Raw genomic sequence first — 20,875 nt, 5'->3', positions numbered from 1 at the left:
AACATTGAGAGATCTGCTTCAAAAAACAAACTATAGAAATGGTATTCCAGAAAATACCGATCTAGAAATTTGTAACCACACAAACGTGTCACCTGTAGTAACTTGCGCAACATCAACGCCCCACTGCCGACTCCAGTGGACTGGAAAGCAAGGTCTCTGACCGGCTCATTGTATTTTAGAAGTTACGTTTTCATTTCAATTAGAAAAGACAATGGCGCAGGAAGCGAACCAACCCTGTGTCGGACCCTAAAGTCGCGAGAACTATCACAGATCTAATTCGCGTAAAAAATAATTCCGTTCCACCTTATTTGACTCCAGTATAAATGATCGATGCAATTCCGAAATGTCATCAGTCGAATTGAGTCGGTAAACCATTAGCACGATGCTGGTAACAGTGTTCACCCTTGCTTTGAGTGCGGTGATGTGTGTGCAAGCGCAGAATGTTGAACTGGCCGAAGAGAAGACACCGTACGATTACGTAAAAGATCGATTAGATAAAATTGGCACAGATTTTCGATCCGGTTTACCCTTATCAAGTTCGTATGAAGTTGAAGAAAGTGAAGATTACCCAGAAACTATAAGAGGAGCTGCATCTACAATTTTAAATACAGTTTCTGGCGCTGGTGGTATCGGTTTGGGACAAGGATTAGGTTTTGGTGGTCTGGGAGGGTTCGGTGGAGTAGGAGTTGGCCAAGGATTGGGGATTGGACTGGGTGGTGTAGGGGGTCTAGGAGGTATTGGAGCTGGAGGAATCGGAGTGGGTAACGGAGGAATTGGTGTTGGCGGCCTTGGAGGAACCGGTATTGGAGCTGGTGGCATTGGACTAGGCAATGGCGTAGGCCTAATAAATCCAGGCGTCGCTGGTCTTGGAGGTTATGGTGGCATCGGTGTTGGAAATGGATTACTATACCATCCTATTCTAGGGGCCGTAGGAGGCGGATACATTGACAAAAAAGCATACGATGCTGCTCAGAAAAAAGGCGCAGATGAAAATCTGGAGAAGATTGAAAAGAAGGTAGAGGAAGAAGCCAAACATGGTCAAGAAGGTTTTCAACAGGCAGCCGCAGCTGCGAAATCTGAAAAAGGAGAATCTGGTTTTTACAAAGGAGAAGAAGCAAAAAAGAAAGCTGCGGGTGACGAGAAATATTATGAAGGTGGTCAAAAATTCGATAAACAAGGTAATTATACTTATGACTATTCCATAAACGGAATTATTTAACTTTTTGTTGTAATTACAATTTAGTAAAATATCATAATTGTGCTTATTGTAATACAAATATGTTTTTAAATAAATAAGAAAACCACTCTCAAATTTACGAGCTAAATGCCATGAAAAATGTAATAAAAAATATGTAAAAAAATTGAGTATTGCACCCAAGTTTTTTTTACATTTTACAACCAAAGATTTAATCATACTAAATATTTTCTTACCTGTGTTATAATAATAATGAGAACTCCTGCTAATCAAATAAAGATCTGATTTTCCCTCTACAAAATAATAGTGCTGATAGTCAGTTTTGTAAAAATAGGACTTAATGTTAGACCAGAGCCATTGTTCTTTAAGATGTATTTTTACATGTAACCTGAACCAAAACTCACTTATCACTTGATACTTCTTTTTTAATTCGATTCACACTTAAAAATCAATTTTCTTTCTCTTAATTGGATCGTCGCTGCTACATTTTATTCAGGTGCTAACGAGGAACAGATTAAAAAAGCAAAAAGCCACAAGAAAGGTCACGTAAGCAAAGGATTCAAGTCCTCCAGCAGCAAAAATGAGGAAGAGAAGTCGGAAAGTTTCTATGATGAAGCTCACGATGAAGCCGATCACAAGATATCCGGACAAAATGCTGGATCGTTCGGAGAGCAGTCACAACAAGGCTTTAAGGGTGCTCATGAGGAAAAGGTTCTTGATGCTAATTCGCAAGGAAAGGAAGGACATCATGTATCTGAGCATAAGACTGATAATGCTAACGCCAATAAGGTAAAACATATATTAAAAATAAGAATTGGTAATTTCCTGATCTTGATAACCCCTCTAATAAAATGATGCGATTTAAGAAGAGGTATCGTATCGCAATACTACGTCTTCTTGGACACATAGTAAACAGTAATTATTTTTCATATATAATAATCTGAATTGTGTGAATGATTTTTCTTCTTATATTATCTAACGTTATTTATTATTACTGAAAACATTGATTTTTAAAAGGCTAAATCGTAAATTAATTGGCAGTATAAGAAATATACATTAATACAGATTTTATGCTTATTATCAATTATAAATTATATTTAGAAAATTAACATTCTTAATAGCACATAAATAATACTACAATTTTAGAAATTTAAAACGAAGAACTACAAAAACCAAAGAGAAATTTACTATTAAAAAACGTTTTGATTAGATTATCTGAACAAATGATAAATTAAAAACATTGTTTTTCGCAATAGACGTAAAAACTTATGAATAATTTCTTTGACTTTCGTTTTTTCAGGGCGAATTTCTTCAAAAAGGTTACAAAGGAGGCGCGGAACAATTGGAGAAATTCAATAATTTGGGTGCCCACTCCGTCCACGGTCATCAAGAAGCGACCGGAGGCTTCCAGGAGAACAAAGGAATATTGCCCATCCATCGCTAAAGTACAAAAAACTACGATGTACAATTTAATACAACTGACCGAATAAATTTAATGACTGTATACATTTTTCCTTTTTCTTTTATTATGAGCGCCTCAAATTTTTCTGATAAATACATAATATTATGTTCCAAAAACATTAAAAAAATTAAAAACGATCCGTTGTGTCTACAGCAAATGTAACATTAATTTGAAACAGCAATGATTTGTATATATTTTAAAACCCGTGACATGTGTGTTATATGCATTATGATTAGTCACTCATTTGTCAGCTCAAAAGCTTTTACACCTATCTCCAAACCAACATGAACACCAAAATATGTCACGTTAATTTTTTATTTTAAGAATGCAACAAATAAATAATTTCTGGCTGTCAAAAGTCTACAAAAACGTACCAATAATTACTTTTAAAAGTTATAACTGTAAACTAATAATTTTTGACGAGAACATACATTGTACAAATAATAGCAAATGCCGTAAACCACTCTGTTTTTACTTTACGTATGATTTACCTTGTGTTGTTTTACTTTCGATAAAATCAAAACGTCTGTAAAAATTTCTATCTCGAGGAAAATATAAATTTGGTGAAAATAAACACAATTATTTATGATAGTTAAAACTATCAGTTGTTTTAGGTGAAGTCAACATGTAACCGAAGCTATCTACTGTAGCGCTCGTTAAGCCGCGTCCCCGCTATAATCGACCTTAATAGAAGACATTTAGGCCAATCGCCTAATTGCCTATTTCAAACTACGAGTTTCAGGTGACATTATTTCATTAACTTGATTATACAAAAGTACCAAAAGTTTTTTATTCGTATTAGTTATAGCAAAAGTACTGACTAAAAATGTAATATATTCCACCTACAAGATGGACAGACGGCAGACGCTGGAAGCAAACAGCTTTCCACCGGTCTTATTGAAGATCTATAGGAGGAAGACTGATGTCCAATAATGGGCGTCCTCCGACTGATATGTTACACTCTTACTGGACGGTGACATATTAAAGAGTTTTTTTAAATCCTGAAATGTTACTAGTTTGTATGTATTTTATGTGTGTACAAAATGATGAATGATGATCCCATGAGAAATAAATTATTTCTTAAAAACTTAAAAATACTTAACATTGTATTGGAAATGAATTGTTAAAGTTAGAACAAAAAATTTTTGTTAATAAAATCGTTAATAAAAATACAAGCCCCACAGCGTTTCTTGTTAGTTCTTCTCAGCTAGTGGTGAGTTAGGAACTAACGTAAGTTAATTTTAATCTATCGCTTATAGATGATTGTAATGATCTAATACAACAAAGCTATTTTGATTTACTGACATATCACGTAATAGAATATTCACGTAATCGTTTAAGGTCAAGCACATATTAATGAACTTCTTGTTTCGAAACCGTTATCAATGCGATGACCACGATCTTCCTTTTACTTACAATTCTAGCAAAGAGCAACGGGGAGCGCTATACTCGAATTTTTTCTGCGAGATCTGCAGTAGAGCCAAAGTCACCCAGGTAGCTCGTGTGAAGTGGCAGGTGGCTGGGCAACGGTCGTGCAAGCGATGGCGGTTGGTGCCGAAAGATACTCGATTTACGACCACGTGCCGGTAGACACGGCGTAAGAAAGCACCTCTCTAGGTCATGGTTAAGGGATATCGCTAGATGCGGGCAGCTTCTTTATATTTAGTGGAAGCCTGTGACGTGTAGTGAACGTCCTACAGCTGAAAAGGAGAAGGAGAAATAGGAGATTCTTTTTTATTTTACGTACTTTTTATTTATACTACAGACAAAGATACTTAAAACTTTTGTATAAAATTAAGAGAATTCACTTTATTCTTAACAAAGAAATGAAAACATGCAAATTAAACGAGTAATTTTAAAAAAATCTTACAATAAATTAAAATTAATGAAATGCTTAATGCTAAAATATTCTAAGGAAATTTTCTGAAGTGTAGACCTTGTAGTATGCAGCATTTACGGGGTATATCATATGTGGGAGTGTTGCCGGAATAGTAGCCAGATTCATTCAACCTGTTACACACGAGAAAGAGATTGGTGAGTACTAACTTCTGTTTATAGACGACATATATACTTGTAATGGTTAACGTAAATTTTAGGCGATGTTTATACAACTGGGTGACAGGATAAAAAGTCGTTTGTCTCATACTACCGCTCGATAGCATCCAGGTCTTATAAAGGATATTGGCAGTGATGTTGTGTTAGCTTCCTAAATATATAATAGTTTATGTTGACATTTTAAACAACCTAAATTGTTACCATTTGCCAGTTTTAAACGCTATGCCAATGTGACTTACTTTTTTTCACATCATTATAAACAAAAACGAATAATTGTTAGAAGGATTTCTGAAATATCCAATCTACATTTTGAAAATACTCCGCAAATTTCTAAACGCATAATTTATAATTCGCGCTTTTTTTAAATACTCTTTATGCATTTTAAAAGATATGCTATAAATATCAACAAAAAATAACAGAAATCAATATGTTTTACTTTGTAATGCTTTGATTTGATTTTCAAAGTTTGTTAACAATACTTATTAAAGGACATAGTTAAGAACTCGATTGAGATAGTTAAAGAACTGTCTTTTATAATTATGAAATCATTACGTGTTTCATTTATTATTTTATAATTCAGTTTTGTTGATACCTTAACATTAGAAAAAGGGTATCAGAATTCATCCACTAGTCACAAAATTCAATCATTAATAATTCCTTTTTTACAGTAGTATAAATTCTTCAACAGATAGTAAAGGTAAACAAATATTCGCATTAGCGTCGCAAGCCTCTCTTGATTACTTATAAATACCATTAAAGATGCTTTAAAAAATTGGTGTACCCGACCGACTCCGGCGTTGGCGGCGTGAACACAGTGGATGATATCTTGTTGGACGTATTAGACTTCTGAAAAGGAACACTTTCAATTATTATTGTCTTATTTTTTTATTGTTTATCACAATTACAATAAAAATATATCTAAAAAATATATAACTCAAAAAATATAGTTAATAAAAGTTAAGCAATTTATGCAGAGTTGGTTTTATCCCTCAAGGCGATATCTGCGAGACAACCTTTTGATGAGAGAAAGAAAAGGGCGGTTTAGTGCGTACATGATAAAATAAGACATAATACACATTTCAGAATATAATAAACGAAGTAACTTTCATAATTACACATAAATATATGCACATTCTTACACACACATGATATATATACATACACATACATTATACATGACACATTAATACGGATGAGTAATAAATGTCATTCAATATCATATTTTAGGAGCCACGAACGTGCTCTTTTACCATCTTTTATAAGCTGAAAGCGCCTTAGCACGTCTCATTGCAACAGGTAATATATTCCATAACCTGACAGCAACAATAGTGAAAGTTCTCTCCATGAACATGGTAGATTGTATAAGCATTGTTAAATTCAAGTTCTTTGATTATTTAAGCAACTTCAAAAGTAAGTCATTTATAAAGAGAAACCTAGATTTAAGGTAAGATTGACTAAGCTGATTAAACAAATGCTATAAGGGAAGGCAAAAGATGTGGGCATTGTGACGATACTCAAGGTCACTCGAAAAGCAATCGAAACAAAAATAAGGTGGTCCGCAGAGGAACAAAGTTACCGACGTAACTCTAAGAATTGTTCATCAGAAGTGAACTAGTCTGAACCGATGGACGTTGGGACTGGAAGTTCCGCAAGTGGCGACCAAAAGCTGGTAGGTGCGGTGTGGCTAGGCGGCTCCCACTTGTGGACCGACGACATAGTTAAATTTTCGGGAAGTCGCTGAATGCAGGCAGCGCGAAACCATCATCCATTGCAATTTTGAGGAAGGGTTATACCTTGCAGTGGACGTCTATCAGCTGAAAAAATCAAAAAGAAGAATCTGAAGAAACTGATTCCCAACTTATCACGTCCCTTTAGTGAAATTTGACAAAGCGTGTGACAGAATCTTTGAATTTTTAAAATTCATTTTCCCACTTCATTGGCAAGCTCGTTGCTAAACGAGCTCTGAAGATGACTAATACTCAGGATTTCAGCAATGAGGAGATTCATAACTTACTTATGTTCTGGTATAGAAACCACTACCTTCGACGGCCCTATTCTAAATCAATGAATTTATAAAGACCGATGATGTATCAACAGTAAACGTGACGAAATTGATGATAATAATAAATAGCAAGCTGCATCCGCCGTTCACGGAATATGTGTTTTTAAATAAATAATACGGTTCATAAATTGTTAAAGACAGGCATAATAACACAAGAATTTTGAAGATTGAACCAGCATAAAAAATGTTCAGAGATAAATAAGAATTAAGCAGAGTGCGGTGAGGTCTGTTTGCAAAAACTCTGTTTAAACATTTTGACAGCGACCGGACGGGCGGGCGCGCGTATTATGAAATTCAAATAAACTTTTTATATTTCCAACGCGAACGTTAAGCCCCGTGCGCCAGCCTGTACCGCGTACCCTCCTTTTCGAATTTAGAATAGAATTTTAAATTATATTTAAAAATAGTATAAGTAGACAAATACTTCAGGGGACTGAGTACGGATATTATAAAACAGAAAACAGACGTTAATACGACTCGACTCGTTATTTTCATGGTATTAATGTATTTTATTATAAGGCTTATGCCGCCTAATTTATTTCTATATTTGTTTAACAAAAGAGCATTGAGAGATTTTTTAAAACTACAAATGCGTCAAAAAATAAAATCAAAACTGTCCTTTTATTTTAATATCTTCCACTTAGAATGGAATTTAGAAACCACTTATTCTATTGCTACCGAGTCATTCTAAGTAAATTTATTATGATCTCGTCAATTAAAATGCGTTATTTCAAAATGTCAACCATCTCTATCGTGCACCGTTAACAACCGTTTCTATGGTGGTAAGCTAGCGTAAATGCCCTTTGAAACCACTTATATTATCTGAGAAAATTTCTGTCAACATTTTAAAACATCGCTAGTAAAGTTCTCGACCGCGTTCGTTGTATGACGTCATTTAGATTACTGCAACCGACGCTTTGAAAGCCACAATATAATGGAATGGAGCCACTTAGTGTTATAAGTTTTATAGTTAAACTAAATAGATTTCATATCTAAACTCGTATTCAATCCGTTCTCTAATGAGCGTGTAGAATTATATGTAATTTTCCCTAATTAATGTTTATTTTTAATGTATATTCAAAACATACGTTATCTATTTCAATTCTATAGTGCTTTTAAGAAAGATGGAGAGTGACAGTACGCTTAGGCAAAGTCAATAATACTTTCAAAGTATTAGCTAAAATCCGCCGGTATATACTGATTCATCAATATCTGAAGTGGAAAGAATACGAATAGCAAATATATATGTCGATTTGTAATAGACATAAACACTTTAAAAGGGTAAATGTATAGCACATTTGTCCGCAAAAGAAACTTTAAAATGCATCTAAAATATGTTACATTAATTGCTTTTTATCTATTGGAATGCAATGGGCTAGTAACTCCTGGCTGTATAAAGTCTGTAGGGATAGATAGCTAACAATAATTAAATTTAATATGTAGTTGCGCGTTTTGAGCCTTTTTCTTACTTTATTTTAATTACGTTATTTATTATTTCTGGACCCATTGACTTTTGGATAGAGCGTACCGTTAACTAAATGTCAGCAAATGCGCTACTATACATTGACAATTTCAAAACTTTTACAGTTCTTTTTCGGTTACACGACCGATGTGCCCACTGTCTTCACATATACATATATATATATATATACGTAAAGCTCGAGGAGACTCCCGAGCTTAGTTACTGCAATGTAAGGTTGAAAGTGCGACCTGAGGTAGAAATGATAAATTGAAGTTATTACCTGGCTTTGAGCGCCGATACTGCCGGAACGGTTCTTGCTTATCCGCGCTGGGGTCACGAGGTTCGAGTGATAAGTCTGCTATCGAAACGTCACATGTTGTTACTAAAGGCCACATATATCGTGGGAATACCCTGATGATAATTTAGTTCGGTGCTTATCAACAAATTATACTAGACTATATAAATATATATACATAAAATGTTGTAGAATAATACATACAAATGCTGCTATAATATTTTAAATAGTGACAGTTTCATATTAATCTCACAAGTTTAAGATCATCTTTGACATTTTTGTACATTAAAATGATAATACAGTTTTCACACGGTGATATAACGCCTTACTAAGAAATGGTTTTGAAATGAAAAATACGTATAAAGAGACATAAATGAAAATATTCGACTTGTAGTAAATGCCTTTTAATCTTGAAGAAGTAATGTTCACGCAATATTATTTGATGACATAGAAATAAAAAAAAATACTGCCTATTACAATCAATAATTAGAATAATATATAATAATTAAATCATATTAATTGAAATTGAAAAAATATAAAAATCAACTAATTTATTGTCTGGTGTTCATAACAGGAGTTGCCTCTTATACGAGATAAGTTGCCTGTAATAATTGTCCCTAACTGGTGACAAACAAACAAACAAGCAATGACCGTTCTTATGCTGCTCTCTTCCAGCGACTTGTCCTTGACTACGTTGTGAGCCCAATTACCGGGCGACTAACCCACTCCGCGTTTACCGGCTCCTGTTCACTCAATATAACGACATCTTCGTAAACTTTCAAATTATTACGTGACTCTATCACGGCAGAGAATTGCCGGAGAATTCAACATTCTAAAATTTATTTTAAAATGTAGATAAAAAGCCAAAATAAGCCAAAATGATCTTAAGCTTTTATATAAATGAAACTTTCTAGAGATTGATTTTTGAACTTCGCAGTTATAGTCGAAATCGCAGGCTCGCAGTCGCAGTCGAATCGTCTTATTACTCACGATCGATGCTAAGTAAGGTTGTGTTTCAAAGGAAACTATTTACTGTTTATACGGAAAATTTCAAAAAAGTATTATAGTTTCGTAAGTAGTATACATATATATAATAGACGTAAGTTATGAGGCCAGACACAATCCAAGGGAAAAAAATTTGCATGAAATTTTCGAGTCACTATATGTAATTATTTATCATCTTAAAACAACAATTACTTCAGAAAAATAAGATTTTCTTTCTTTTCAATTCGAGACTTTATTAATAATATAATTAACCAATTCTAAGACACCTCTTCTGTTTTAATTGACGTCAAATTGATTACAGCAAGGGATACGTGTTTTAATTAACTCTAGTATTTTTACGCGAAAGAAAGGATTATCTTTTCATTGTTTTCATTCATTAGAACAATCGTTATTCTTTTGAGAAAATTTGAGATTAATATATACAAACTGGTGGAGCTGTTCCCGACTTTTGTAGTTAGCAACATTCGGCGATTCGTTTTTATATATGCCGACAAATAATTTTATAAGAATATTGCTTATTACATACTATTTATTTTAAAGTATGCAGTGATGACGGATGACAAATTTCAATGAAAAATAAAAATATATTTTGAATTAAGAACTAAGACAGATATTACGAAAAAAGGTTATGTAAAGTTTTGGTATCTTTCCTGTGTTTACAGAATAAAGATTTTTGCTTGTTTTTTTTTTTAAATAAACATGTACAATATTAAAGAGGTTAATATTGGTAGAGAATAGATAGCTGTAAATACAAAACTTCGTCGTCAAGTTTCACAAAGACTCAAAGGTAGTAAAAATACTATTGTAGGGATTTTCTTAAGTCCGACTTATTCTTTAATCCAGTAGCAGTAAGTAGTTGGCAAAGAACGTCCGAGCGGTGCCGTCTCGAGCTGTATACAAATCTGATAATCTGCTTACTGCAGGAATTGGAAGCTTTAACGACGCAATAGTTGCAAACTACACGGGCAATTCTGTATTTAACCTAAATTTTGATGCTAACAATTGATAATATACATTTTGATGTTATAAATCCGTACTTATATAATATGAATAAAACTTCCATAACATTGCAATATAATAAATTGCATATATGTCTAAAAAACAATATTTCTGGCCCCATTCGCATGGTCACAGAACCATGGCTATGCGTGAAAAATCTCTACGTAATTGAATCAGGAATGAATAGGTCAGTAAACAAACAAAAATAGCCACCATAGCCCAGGTGATTGACAAGTTGAAGTGGCAGATCACATGGCGACAGAGAACAGACGACAGCTGGAACTTTGGAGTCTGGAATAGAGAACACGAACCGGCAAGGGCAGTGTATTACGCCTATAGTCATTGAAAAGCGCTAGATTCAGGCCATATAGTATTATCGGTGGATATATTAATGATGAATTAACGACGTATAAAATAAATAAATAGTCTATATATGTAACATGAAGTTCAGATTTAGTGTTAGTTTTAATTTATTATTCTTTGTGAAAAATTATTATAATGTTGTATTTCATAATTTAGATGTTTGAATTGTCAGAGAGATACAAATAGAAATAGAAAACGCCTGTAATAAAACTGTAACCTTTGCTGTCAAAAATAAAAGATTGCATTCAACCGCTTTCTTTGTCTGACGACTCCATATATATATAAACAACACATACCATACATTCGGCACAAAACTAAACACATATTTACTTTATTTATTATATAACGTGTATCATTTCAGGGAAAGGTGTCAGAAAAGCCCAATTGGATAAAAACTAGTACTAAATTGAGGCCCTCTATAATGACATATCTGTACTTAAAACGCATCTACGTGGTTTCGGAACGCACCCTGACGTGGTCAGTGCTCACAACAAACTGTGGAATTTTTTTGTAATCACCTTCATCCACATACGACAAATAAAACAATTTATTCCTGTACTTTATTGTCATCTAAAATAAAAAAAATAAAAATCTTTGAACTATAGTAGGAAATAGTACTTTTGTTTCAACGGTATAAATTTATAATTTTAGTAAATAATATCAGGAAGGAACACAATGTATTTATTTCTTGCGGTGGGCTCGAAAATTGTCTTAGTGACTCCTGACAAAGACGAGGGTTGCGACGTAAGCGCTTTTTGCGACAGTTTCAGTAAAGGTTTAAACGTATTTTGTATTTAGTTCTCGCAGCTGTAGTAAAAAACACCTACGTACCTTTTCCATTTTATATATACATAAATAAATATATGTATATATAAATATATATATATATATATATATATATACATATATATATGTGTGTGTGTATATAAAAATAAATATATATATATATATATATGAACTATACATTCTTACCTCTAATACTTATACACCTAATAACATTCTTTCTGTATACAAATATACAGGATACTAAAATCCAAACATGTACAATACAACTTACACTGTAAGGAGTGCTCTTGGCTGTTCGCTTGTATGTTGGCGTACTCTGTATGAAGCTGGGAGACAGATTGCTGCCCGGCGAGATGGGAATGTTAAATGGCGATACTTGCTCTGAAATAATAATGTTATACAACGACCTTTAAAAATTAAACTTGTAAAAAAATGCAAATACGCTACGCAAGCGCAAAAGAAACTTAGAAACATTTGTTACATAAATTTGAATAAAGATTTTTTTGTTACGTGTTATATGTACAATTGTTAATAGCTATGACGCTATGATCTAATGCTTATGAGTTAGCTAGCCCAGCGGTAGAGGACTGAGATTTGCAATCGTAGGTCGCGGGTCCGATTCCCAAGATACAATCTCATATAATTCCCACTATGCGCTTTAATTACATAGGATTGCAACATATTTTGTCAATTAATTATTACTCGAGCGACATGCATTTCACACTTACTTGATTGCATTGTAACTTGAGCCTCCAAATTCTTTATAATTTTCTGATATTCCTTCAACTGCTTATTCTGTTTCTGATACAACTCCGATATACGCCTGAGCTCATTGCGTGCCGAAAAAAATTTCTTCGTCTGCAAAAACATGCGGAACGAAATATATTTCAAATATTAAACTTTTTAAACCAAATTGTAATAAGAAAAATGTTTCACATTCCTGTCTTACATTACAGTATGATTTTATGTACATAAATATATTACATTTAATATTATGTTTAAATTGCACTTTCCTTGATCAGTTTTACTGCTGTCATCAAAAGAACTGAATAGTTTGTCTATCATTGAGAGTAATATACTGCGGGATGCCTATTGAGGTATGATTAGGCATATATAATAGGCAATTTTATGTATAAGGTAAGTACGTATCATTAACAAAGACAAATATCTAATGGTAATTCAATCAAGCGCTAACACAGTACAATTAAAAATATCTAAGCAATTTTAATAGTAACGCCTCTTATGGTCTAAAATATTTTCTTAAATTGCATTATTAGCTGGTTCATTTATTTATATTTTCAACTTTATATCGAATGACTTACAATTTTACAAAATCATTATAAAAATTAGACAACTAACCGCATCACTACAAAAGCTATATTTACATATTTTTAACACCGTAAAATTTTATTAATATTATAATTATTAAAACACTAACTACTTAAACTAACATAATACACGCAATACTGTATCAAGAAATTATGTGAGTATTAATACAGCGACGTAAATAACTCGATACATCTTATATATAAAAATGATGTTTGTCTGTATGTCCTTTATACAATCTTAAACTATGCATTTAACCATGAGATGATCTTTAGCATAGTTGTTGTGCATGAGCCTAGTTTTTAGTTGATATTACCAATTTTCAACAGATGGCGCCACTTTCATTCCAATAAATTTCATATATCATGATAGTTCACGCTGATTTGTATTGAAATCAAAATTGCGAACTTATGGTGTAATTTCGAGTAGTAGGTGACATAGGAATTTATATAAATTTTGAAATTCATGCCAGGCTCACTGAATTAAAATAAAAAAAACTAACTAAAAACTAAACGTACTAATATTTTTTTATTAAATTTCACGCGGACGAAGTCGCGTGGTACAACTAGTTTTAAATAAATTAAAATAAAGTAAAAAAATTCTTACACATTGCAACAAATAGGATAATAATCTTCTCCTATGTTGTCTTTGAAATTGTAATACTTCCAACGACTTTTTAATCAATTCTTCGGGATCGGTAAAGTAATCTTGCACCTCTGGGTTCATCTACAGTAACAATAAAAGTTAATAAAAAAACATATAATTTATGCATTAATAATAATAAAATAAATAATTAATTTGTTGTTTCATATACTTACGTCTGGAACTAATTTCATAGTAGAACACGGAGCTTTGCAAACAAAACAAGTGCTTTGTCTTGCACCTAAAATAAAGTTATATTATATTTCTAGAATGTTTTTAAGAATTTTTTGATAAATATTTAATTTAATAATTATTTTGAACTTAACGTACCATCCTCTAAACATTTGTTGCAAAACATATGACCACATGATGTTAGATGTAAAGTTATTCCTTGTTCCAATTGCACGAAACATTTATTGCAATGTATCCAATCCATTTTTTATTTCATTAGAGTAACGTTATTTTGTCTCTTACCGATAATCTAAACCAGATTAGTGTTTTAGTATTTTACCGCTTCAAATTAAAAAAAAGTAATGTGCTTATCTTAAAAATAACATTTTAAAAACACTAAGTATATATCTATTAAAATATTAGTAATTTGTATGAATTTATTTAAAAATATACAATTTTTGATTAAAATCCCAAAGTAAAACATTTATTACAACATAATTACACAACACAACTAAACATTTATTTTCTACAATGGCTACTATTATTTATTTTTTATTTCCGCTGGCCAGTTTTTTTTATACAACACTAATAGGTTTTATATCAAACAATTATTTTTAATAATATACAAAAATTTTAATTATTTTAATAATAAATCATATTGTTTTATTTCTTATGCAATACGTTATAATTAATAAATGGTCCATATCGATGTAACTGTTTTTTTTTATTTCCGTAACCTAAAACTTTGTACAATTATGGCGGGAATCACGTTTTCAAAAATGGCGGTTAACCGACAAATTACACGTAACTAAACATTAATTTTTTTGAGATTTTTAAAATGAATGAACAATTTAAATTTTAATTTATTATTACAAATGTAAGTATTTTTTATTTTATCTTTATTTTTAATATATCTTATTATAAATTATAATCAGATACACACTATAAAAATATAATGGCATGTTAATACAAAGCTTTTAACGTATGTATGTATTATGTGTATTCTAATCCTAATTATTACAATTAATATTTTTTCTAATTATATTATTTGTATCGCATGTCATATAAAGATGAATAATAATTACAATTGTCATCTTCCAATCCAGTGATGACCCTGAGATATTTTTTAAATATGTACGTTATTTTCGTTGCATGTCACACAAAAGGTTAAGACAAAAAAAATATTTATATAATTTTATTGTGAAACGGCGTTTAAAATACAAAGACTAAATTTGAAAACCGTCCTATTAACATTAACATAAACTTATTTTACATATTTTATTGATAATAATTACCGAAAATCAAGTTATACATATAATTAGATAACAAAAACAATTAAAAATTTATTTGAAGATTAGCGACGTTTTCAGTGCTGAAGTTAGTCTACTTAATCTAATATTTCGGGTTTATACCTTGGAGGTAGCAAAGCATAAACAAGCGTCACTGACTTTCTCTGCCATAGTCGTTTCAACCCTTAGCCGCTGACCGAGGGACATAGTCCTTTTCCTAAGATACCTATTGGGGATATACCTCTTCCTTGACAGACGAGTTTCCGATTGCAGTGTGGTCCTATTGTACGCAAAAGATACTGTCTATCGCCTGCAATTTTTTGATGAGCAGTGACATTCCCTTAATATTAACGCACAAAGTGTGAATTATGAACTTATGTACTATGATTGTACCCCGGGAATCGTACCCGCGCCTCAGTTCTCTACTAATGGGCTACTACTGCTTACTTAGCATAGTATCAATCTTGTATTATCTTACTGGTTGATATTGTTTTATTAAATTTTAAAAAAAAATATCGTACTTATATTTTTTCTTTAAAATAAATCTGCGAAGTGCGGAGAGAGAGCACAATAAAATTATTAACTTACTATTTATGATAATTAGCATGCACGCAAAATAACGACTAAAAAGGCTAGTAAATTTTTACCATCGTCGTCATCATTTCAGCCGTAGACCACCTGCAGTTGAACATAGAAGTGTCCATAGATTTTAAATAGGTTAAAATAGATATTCAGCGTCTTCCGACGAACTTCAAAATGTTGTCTACCCACGTTACGGATGGACGTCCTAGCTTGCCAGGTCATGGTCTACACCAGAACATTAAATTCCTAGTGCACATCTGTTTCTATACGTCCAAAAATTTAAAACAGACCTATTTTTTTTATTTGCTAACAGCACAATCAAAAGCTAATTGAATCCGTACTTATTTATAATTGAGATATTTTGTCTTTATCATCAATTCAGTACATCGCAACTCAGCCATATTACCCACTTAAAAAGACCGCTAACAAATTATTCTATTGATCTCAATGAAACTTCCGCCTGTTATCTCCTATTAACAGAATTCCCATTTTTAAGGAAAACTTTATGTAAAAAAACAAAGAGTGTTGCGTAATTCGCCGGACTATGTGGGTTCATAAATCAAGTCCACTATTAAGGAAGTCTAGAAAGTTCTTTATTTAATTTATTCTATAATTTCTCGTACATTGTACATGGTTACTAACCGCTACATGTTCTTTTATCCACATTATGATTATCTGTATGAAATTGCTTTAAGTGGAAAGACCGCCCATTGTACTTTTTTGTAGTTGAGTCCGTCCCTTAAAGATGTCTATGGGGAGATATACTACAATCGCCACGCTCGGCAGGCGGGTTGGCGATCACAGTATGGTGTTTTGGTACGCAAAGTACGCCGCTGCCAATCCTTTATTAACTTTTTTCTAGGCTCTGGCAATACTATATATTAATGAACAGTGTGAATTCAATCGGATCTTATTCAGTAAATCGTACCCACGACCTACAATTAAAGTCGCAGTACTTACCGCTTAGCTACCACTGCTCAAAATGTAATATATATGATATACTAATAAGAAAAACACTAATAGACGTATATATGCATATACATACATTGATTTACATATATAATAAATATATCCAAAATTATTAATACATAACAAAACTTACAAAGCATATTTTTAAAAATAATTAAGAATACAATTATTTACGTGAATATTAAAATTCATACTTTAAAATTAGTAATCTGAGATCGTTTCGTATTGTAACCAAAAATTGTTTTGTCCTTTTTCTTGCTTACTTTTAACGATGTATTAAATTGTAAAGTTTTTTTCAAAATTCCGTTCTAAAACAAACTAACGATCCAAATTCAGACATACGGATGAATATTAGTATATCCCATCTCTCACATACGATATGACATAATAAACAAAATGTAGACAGCCAAAACAATTTTAAGATAATTAACACACGCTACCTCGGTACCTAACCGTACGAAAAAATTCGGATTTTTTATCATTACAACAGATTATAAAACGTGATTGTTATAAAACTTCAACAAAAATCTTTATAGCTCTTACACTAATATTCAATCAACCTGTATAAAGTGATCACTCTGAAACATGTTACATTAATTTTTTTCCATTAGAATGCGACAGGCATATTACTCATGGCAGTACAAAATATGCAGAAACAGATAGTAAATAATTATTATTTTTAATAAATAGCAATTAGAATTTTGAAAATCCATTTTGTATAAAATATTAAATATAAACCATTGCTTTTTCCACAGAGTTTATCTAACAGTAATTGACAGCAAATAGGCTTTACATTCACCGCTTCAAAGATTTTACACCTGTAACCAATCATCCTGTACACATCAAGCGAAATAATAACAATGATAACATGATCATATAAAAGTAGTCGGCGTGTCGTTGGACAGTTCAGTGCTGGTCCGACCGCGGATGGTCACAATGGCCATGACTTTGAAATATCTCCTAGTGCTTGCAACCTTGATCTGTGCCAATGTCGCCGCTAAATCGTCATGTATGTTCATATTATCTTTTCCTACAAATTTTTGAAAAAAGAATAATACTGTTGTTAATTTTTTTGGTCAGTTCTCAATTTATTTATAACATAATAATTAAAAATAATTATACTGCTTATTTTTTTATAGAAAATATATCTGAAAACATATAACGATTATTTACATTTGTTATTGAAGAAACTTTACATCTAAAAAAAGGTTACACTGTATTCCCATCTGAAGGACATTTCATGCCATATTTTCACTGTTTATGAATATTTTAAATAATAATTTATTATTGGTCCTTAACCATTGTAACTATTTCTCTTGTGTTTTAACCTTTCATATACTATTATTGCAGATTGAATGAACATAAAAATATTTTTGATAATTGCTTCGCACAACGCTTCTTTCATATAAATTTATTCAAATTGTGTATTACATGTCCATATACACATTTAAGAATTTTTTTTAAAATATAGAATAGTATTTCAATTATAAGATTGGTACAGATAATTTCATTAATATTTTTGTGTTACATGTCCATACATAAAATTAAAAAAAAAAACTGTTTAAATATAGAATAACATTTCAATTATAAAATTTCTCGCATTCGTTTGGTTGGCATTAAGTAAATTTCGATATACGAACAGGTTTGTTTTGTTTATTTACGTTAATATGGATGGCGGTGTTTCGCGCATTACCTTGAATAAGCTGGTTTCTTTGGCAACAAATTTAAACTTGTCGTGCATACGGTTGTATACACTAAATGCACGGATAGAATAATCGTTATTTTAAGTTTTGACTCGATTGTGGTATCAATAATAAAAATAAATCTTACTATCTTCTGTCCTTTAACCTCAGATAGTTCAGTTAGTCAGTTTGTTCATACGATTATTTGTAATATTTTTTCACAAACATCTCTAATCACTAACAATGACATGCATATTGTACATATATATACAAAAAATATTTATCGGTGTTTTTTAAATGACTTTTATTCAGTTTATATCTAATTATTAAATCTCAAAATTATTTTAAGTATACATCATCTTTTACCATTTTCATTGGACGAAATTTGAAAGAATATAAACAAGCAATTAGTGTTACTAGGCGTAATTTTTGCTGTGGGTATTGGCATTTGTGTGTTGTTTTTAATTTACCTCTTTTTGCTGTCTATAAATTTATCAAAAAATTACAAACTCCAACTATCTAGTTGAGCACGCAGTTTTTATTCGTATTTATTTTAGTATGATAAAAAATAAATTAAGTTTTAACCTTACTAAATTATGTGTTAATAACATTTGTATTATCATTAATAGACTACTAAGGAATAACATAATAGCAAGTAACTGTTATAGTCAAAGCCAAAGATTTAATTCAGTTATTAATTATTTCCTGCCAATATTTTAGGAATCTAAAACTTCAATTATTATAACAGGTTGTCAAATATCTCCCTTCCGCTTTTTTGCTCTTTATTCAATGCTTTATAAAAAGTGTTACAGTGATCGGATTTAGTTCAAATATGCGCCGTTTTGTTCGATAATCTGTTTCCATCTAGACGGCAACTTCATAATACCTCCCTCGTAGAAGCCCCCCTCCTTATTTGCGAAGAACTCGGACAGCCACTTTTCACAAACCTCTTTTGAGTTCAACTTTACACCACCAAGGGCGTTCGCCATGGACAGGAACTGGTGGTAATCACTTGGCGCTATGTCCGGGCTATATGGTGGATGTGATAAAACCTCCCATCCGAGCTCCCGTAGCTTCTGACGAGTCATAAACGAAGTGTGTGGTCTGGCGTTGTCCTGGTGGAGCACTACACCCTTCCTGTTGGCCAATTCTGGACGCTTCTGGTCTATCGCCTGCTCCAAGCGGTCCAGTTGTTCGCAGTAGATGGTAGAATTAAGCGTCTGGCCATATGGGAGCAGCTCATAGTGGATGATTCCCTTCCAATCCCACCAAACACACAGCAAAACCTTCCTGGCCGTCAATCCCGGCTTGGCCACTGTTTGGGACGATTCACCGGCCTTCGACCACGACCGTTTTCGCTTGACATTGTCGTATGTGATCCATTTTTCGTCGCCAGTCACCATCCGCTTCAAGAATGGGTCGAGTTCGTTCCGTTTCAGCAGCATATCGCAGGCGTTGATTCGGTCCAGAAGGTTTTTTTGCGTCAAATCATGCGGCACCCAAACATCAAGCTTTTTTTTGTATCCAGCCTTCTGCAGATGGTTTAAAATGGTTTGGTGACTAACTCCCATCTCCTGGGCGATGTCACGAGATGCCACATGCCGGTCTAACTCGATGTAGTCCATGATTTGATCGGTATTTGTCGTCACAGGTCTTCCGCCGGCTGGCTTATCCATGGTGTCGTTTTCGCCGGCTCTGAATCGTCGAAACCATTCCTCCGCGGTTCGAAGTGATAGAGTACCATCCCCCAAAACACCATTAATCTCACGGAACGTTTCTCTAGCGGATTTGCCTTTAACGAAGGAAAACTTTAAAATAGCGCGAATTTCGGCGTTAGTGAACTCCATGTTTACACGTCTATAACTGTTGAACGCAATATCCAAACTAATCATGCATAGCGTCGTTTTGTAGGTTATGTCAAGACCTTTCAAATTATGTATAGTATTGCCAGATACGAGCTCTGTAGCGCTTTGTACATAGCCGCGAAATTCAAAAGACAAAAAGGCGGAAGGGAGATATTTGACAACCTATTATAACATGATTTATTTCTCTAATACGCTTTAAATTATTTCTGGTTGATATTACATATGTTTGTGTCGATTTTCCCGTCAATTTAATATTGAACGTACCCAAAAGCAAAACCGGAATACGATATACTTTGTGTCACTCTATCACGCACGCTACTTGAAGACACATGACCCGCCTTAGAAATATCGATCTTGTTTGATTTTACTTCAGATCTATGTAACCTGCCTATAACATTACAAGTCAACGACTATCTTGGTTTCATTACTTCGAAACCCAATTTAGGTGTATTGTCTTCTGCTTCCGTGGGTCGTGTATCGACCACATGCAAGTAAAAGAACGACTCTTGGGACGTCGCGTTTCATATTTGCATTTGGATATATTTATCTTTTAACCTATTTTTAAAAAGTATCAACCTACATAAATAAATCTGAATCGCCTATTGTGTTGCTAAGCGCAATTCGAATACGGCTTGATCAATCGGCATTTATTCTCTGTTTTTGTT

At 32.6% G+C, this 20,875-nt stretch overlaps 3 protein-coding genes across 3 annotated transcripts in view; 2 read left to right on the top strand and 1 right to left on the bottom strand.

The window, feature by feature from the left end:
- Nucleotides 1-382: 382 nt before the first annotated feature.
- Nucleotides 383-2,639, top strand: LOC137918554 (uncharacterized). Its single transcript, XM_068761377.1, has 3 exons — nt 383-1,178; nt 1,692-1,984; nt 2,496-2,639. The coding sequence occupies exons 1-3, from the start codon at nt 383-385 to the stop codon at nt 2,637-2,639; spliced, it is 1,233 nt and encodes a 410-aa protein (XP_068617478.1).
- A 1,928-nt stretch (nt 2,640-4,567) lies between these two features.
- LOC137918553 (probable E3 SUMO-protein ligase RNF212) lies at nt 4,568-14,088 on the bottom strand. Its single transcript, XM_068761376.1, has 8 exons — nt 13,983-14,088; nt 13,829-13,893; nt 13,617-13,736; nt 12,413-12,542; nt 11,956-12,065; nt 8,517-8,594; nt 5,494-5,558; nt 4,568-4,667 (listed from the first exon to the last, which is right to left on the bottom strand). The coding sequence occupies exons 1-8, from the start codon at nt 14,086-14,088 to the stop codon at nt 4,568-4,570; spliced, it is 774 nt and encodes a 257-aa protein (XP_068617477.1).
- Nucleotides 14,089-17,562: 3,474 nt separating this feature from the next.
- The window catches only part of Tsf1 (Transferrin 1), a 29,743-nt gene continuing 26,430 nt past the window's right edge, over nt 17,563-20,875 (top strand). Inside the window, exon 1 of the mRNA XM_068761410.1 lies at nt 17,563-17,672. Coding sequence (XP_068617511.1) covers nt 17,591-17,672 — 82 coding nt within the window. The 5' untranslated portion in view covers nt 17,563-17,590. The remainder of the gene's footprint in view (nt 17,673-20,875) is intronic.

Source organism: Battus philenor, unplaced genomic scaffold, assembly GCF_028537555.1.
Source record: "Battus philenor isolate CCGP_79_NKW_IND1 unplaced genomic scaffold, ilBatPhil1.0.hap1 SCAF_14, whole genome shotgun sequence".
Taxonomy (NCBI): Eukaryota; Metazoa; Arthropoda; class Insecta; order Lepidoptera; family Papilionidae; genus Battus; species Battus philenor.
The sequence above is the reverse complement of the archived record's forward strand: the minus strand, read 5'-3'. Positions and strand labels throughout refer to the sequence as shown.

Coding starts and splice junctions, on each gene's coding strand:
- LOC137918553 (XM_068761376.1), bottom strand. CDS start 14,088: ATGGATTGGATACATTGCAATAAATGTTTCGTGCAATTGGAACAAGGA. Junction 8,595..11,955: donor CCAAGAGCACTCCTTACAGT/GTAAGTTGTATT, acceptor ACGTTTCGATAG/CAGACTTATCACTCGAACCT. Junction 5,559..8,516: donor GTATCGGCGCTCAAAGCCAG/GTAATAACTTCA, acceptor GTTCCTTTTCAG/AAGTCTAATACGTCCAACAA.
- LOC137918554 (XM_068761377.1), top strand. CDS start 383: ATGCTGGTAACAGTGTTCACCCTTGCTTTGAGTGCGGTGATGTGTGTG. Junction 1,179..1,691: donor TCAAAAATTCGATAAACAAG/GTAATTATACTT, acceptor CATTTTATTCAG/GTGCTAACGAGGAACAGATT. Junction 1,985..2,495: donor ATAATGCTAACGCCAATAAG/GTAAAACATATA, acceptor TCGTTTTTTCAG/GGCGAATTTCTTCAAAAAGG.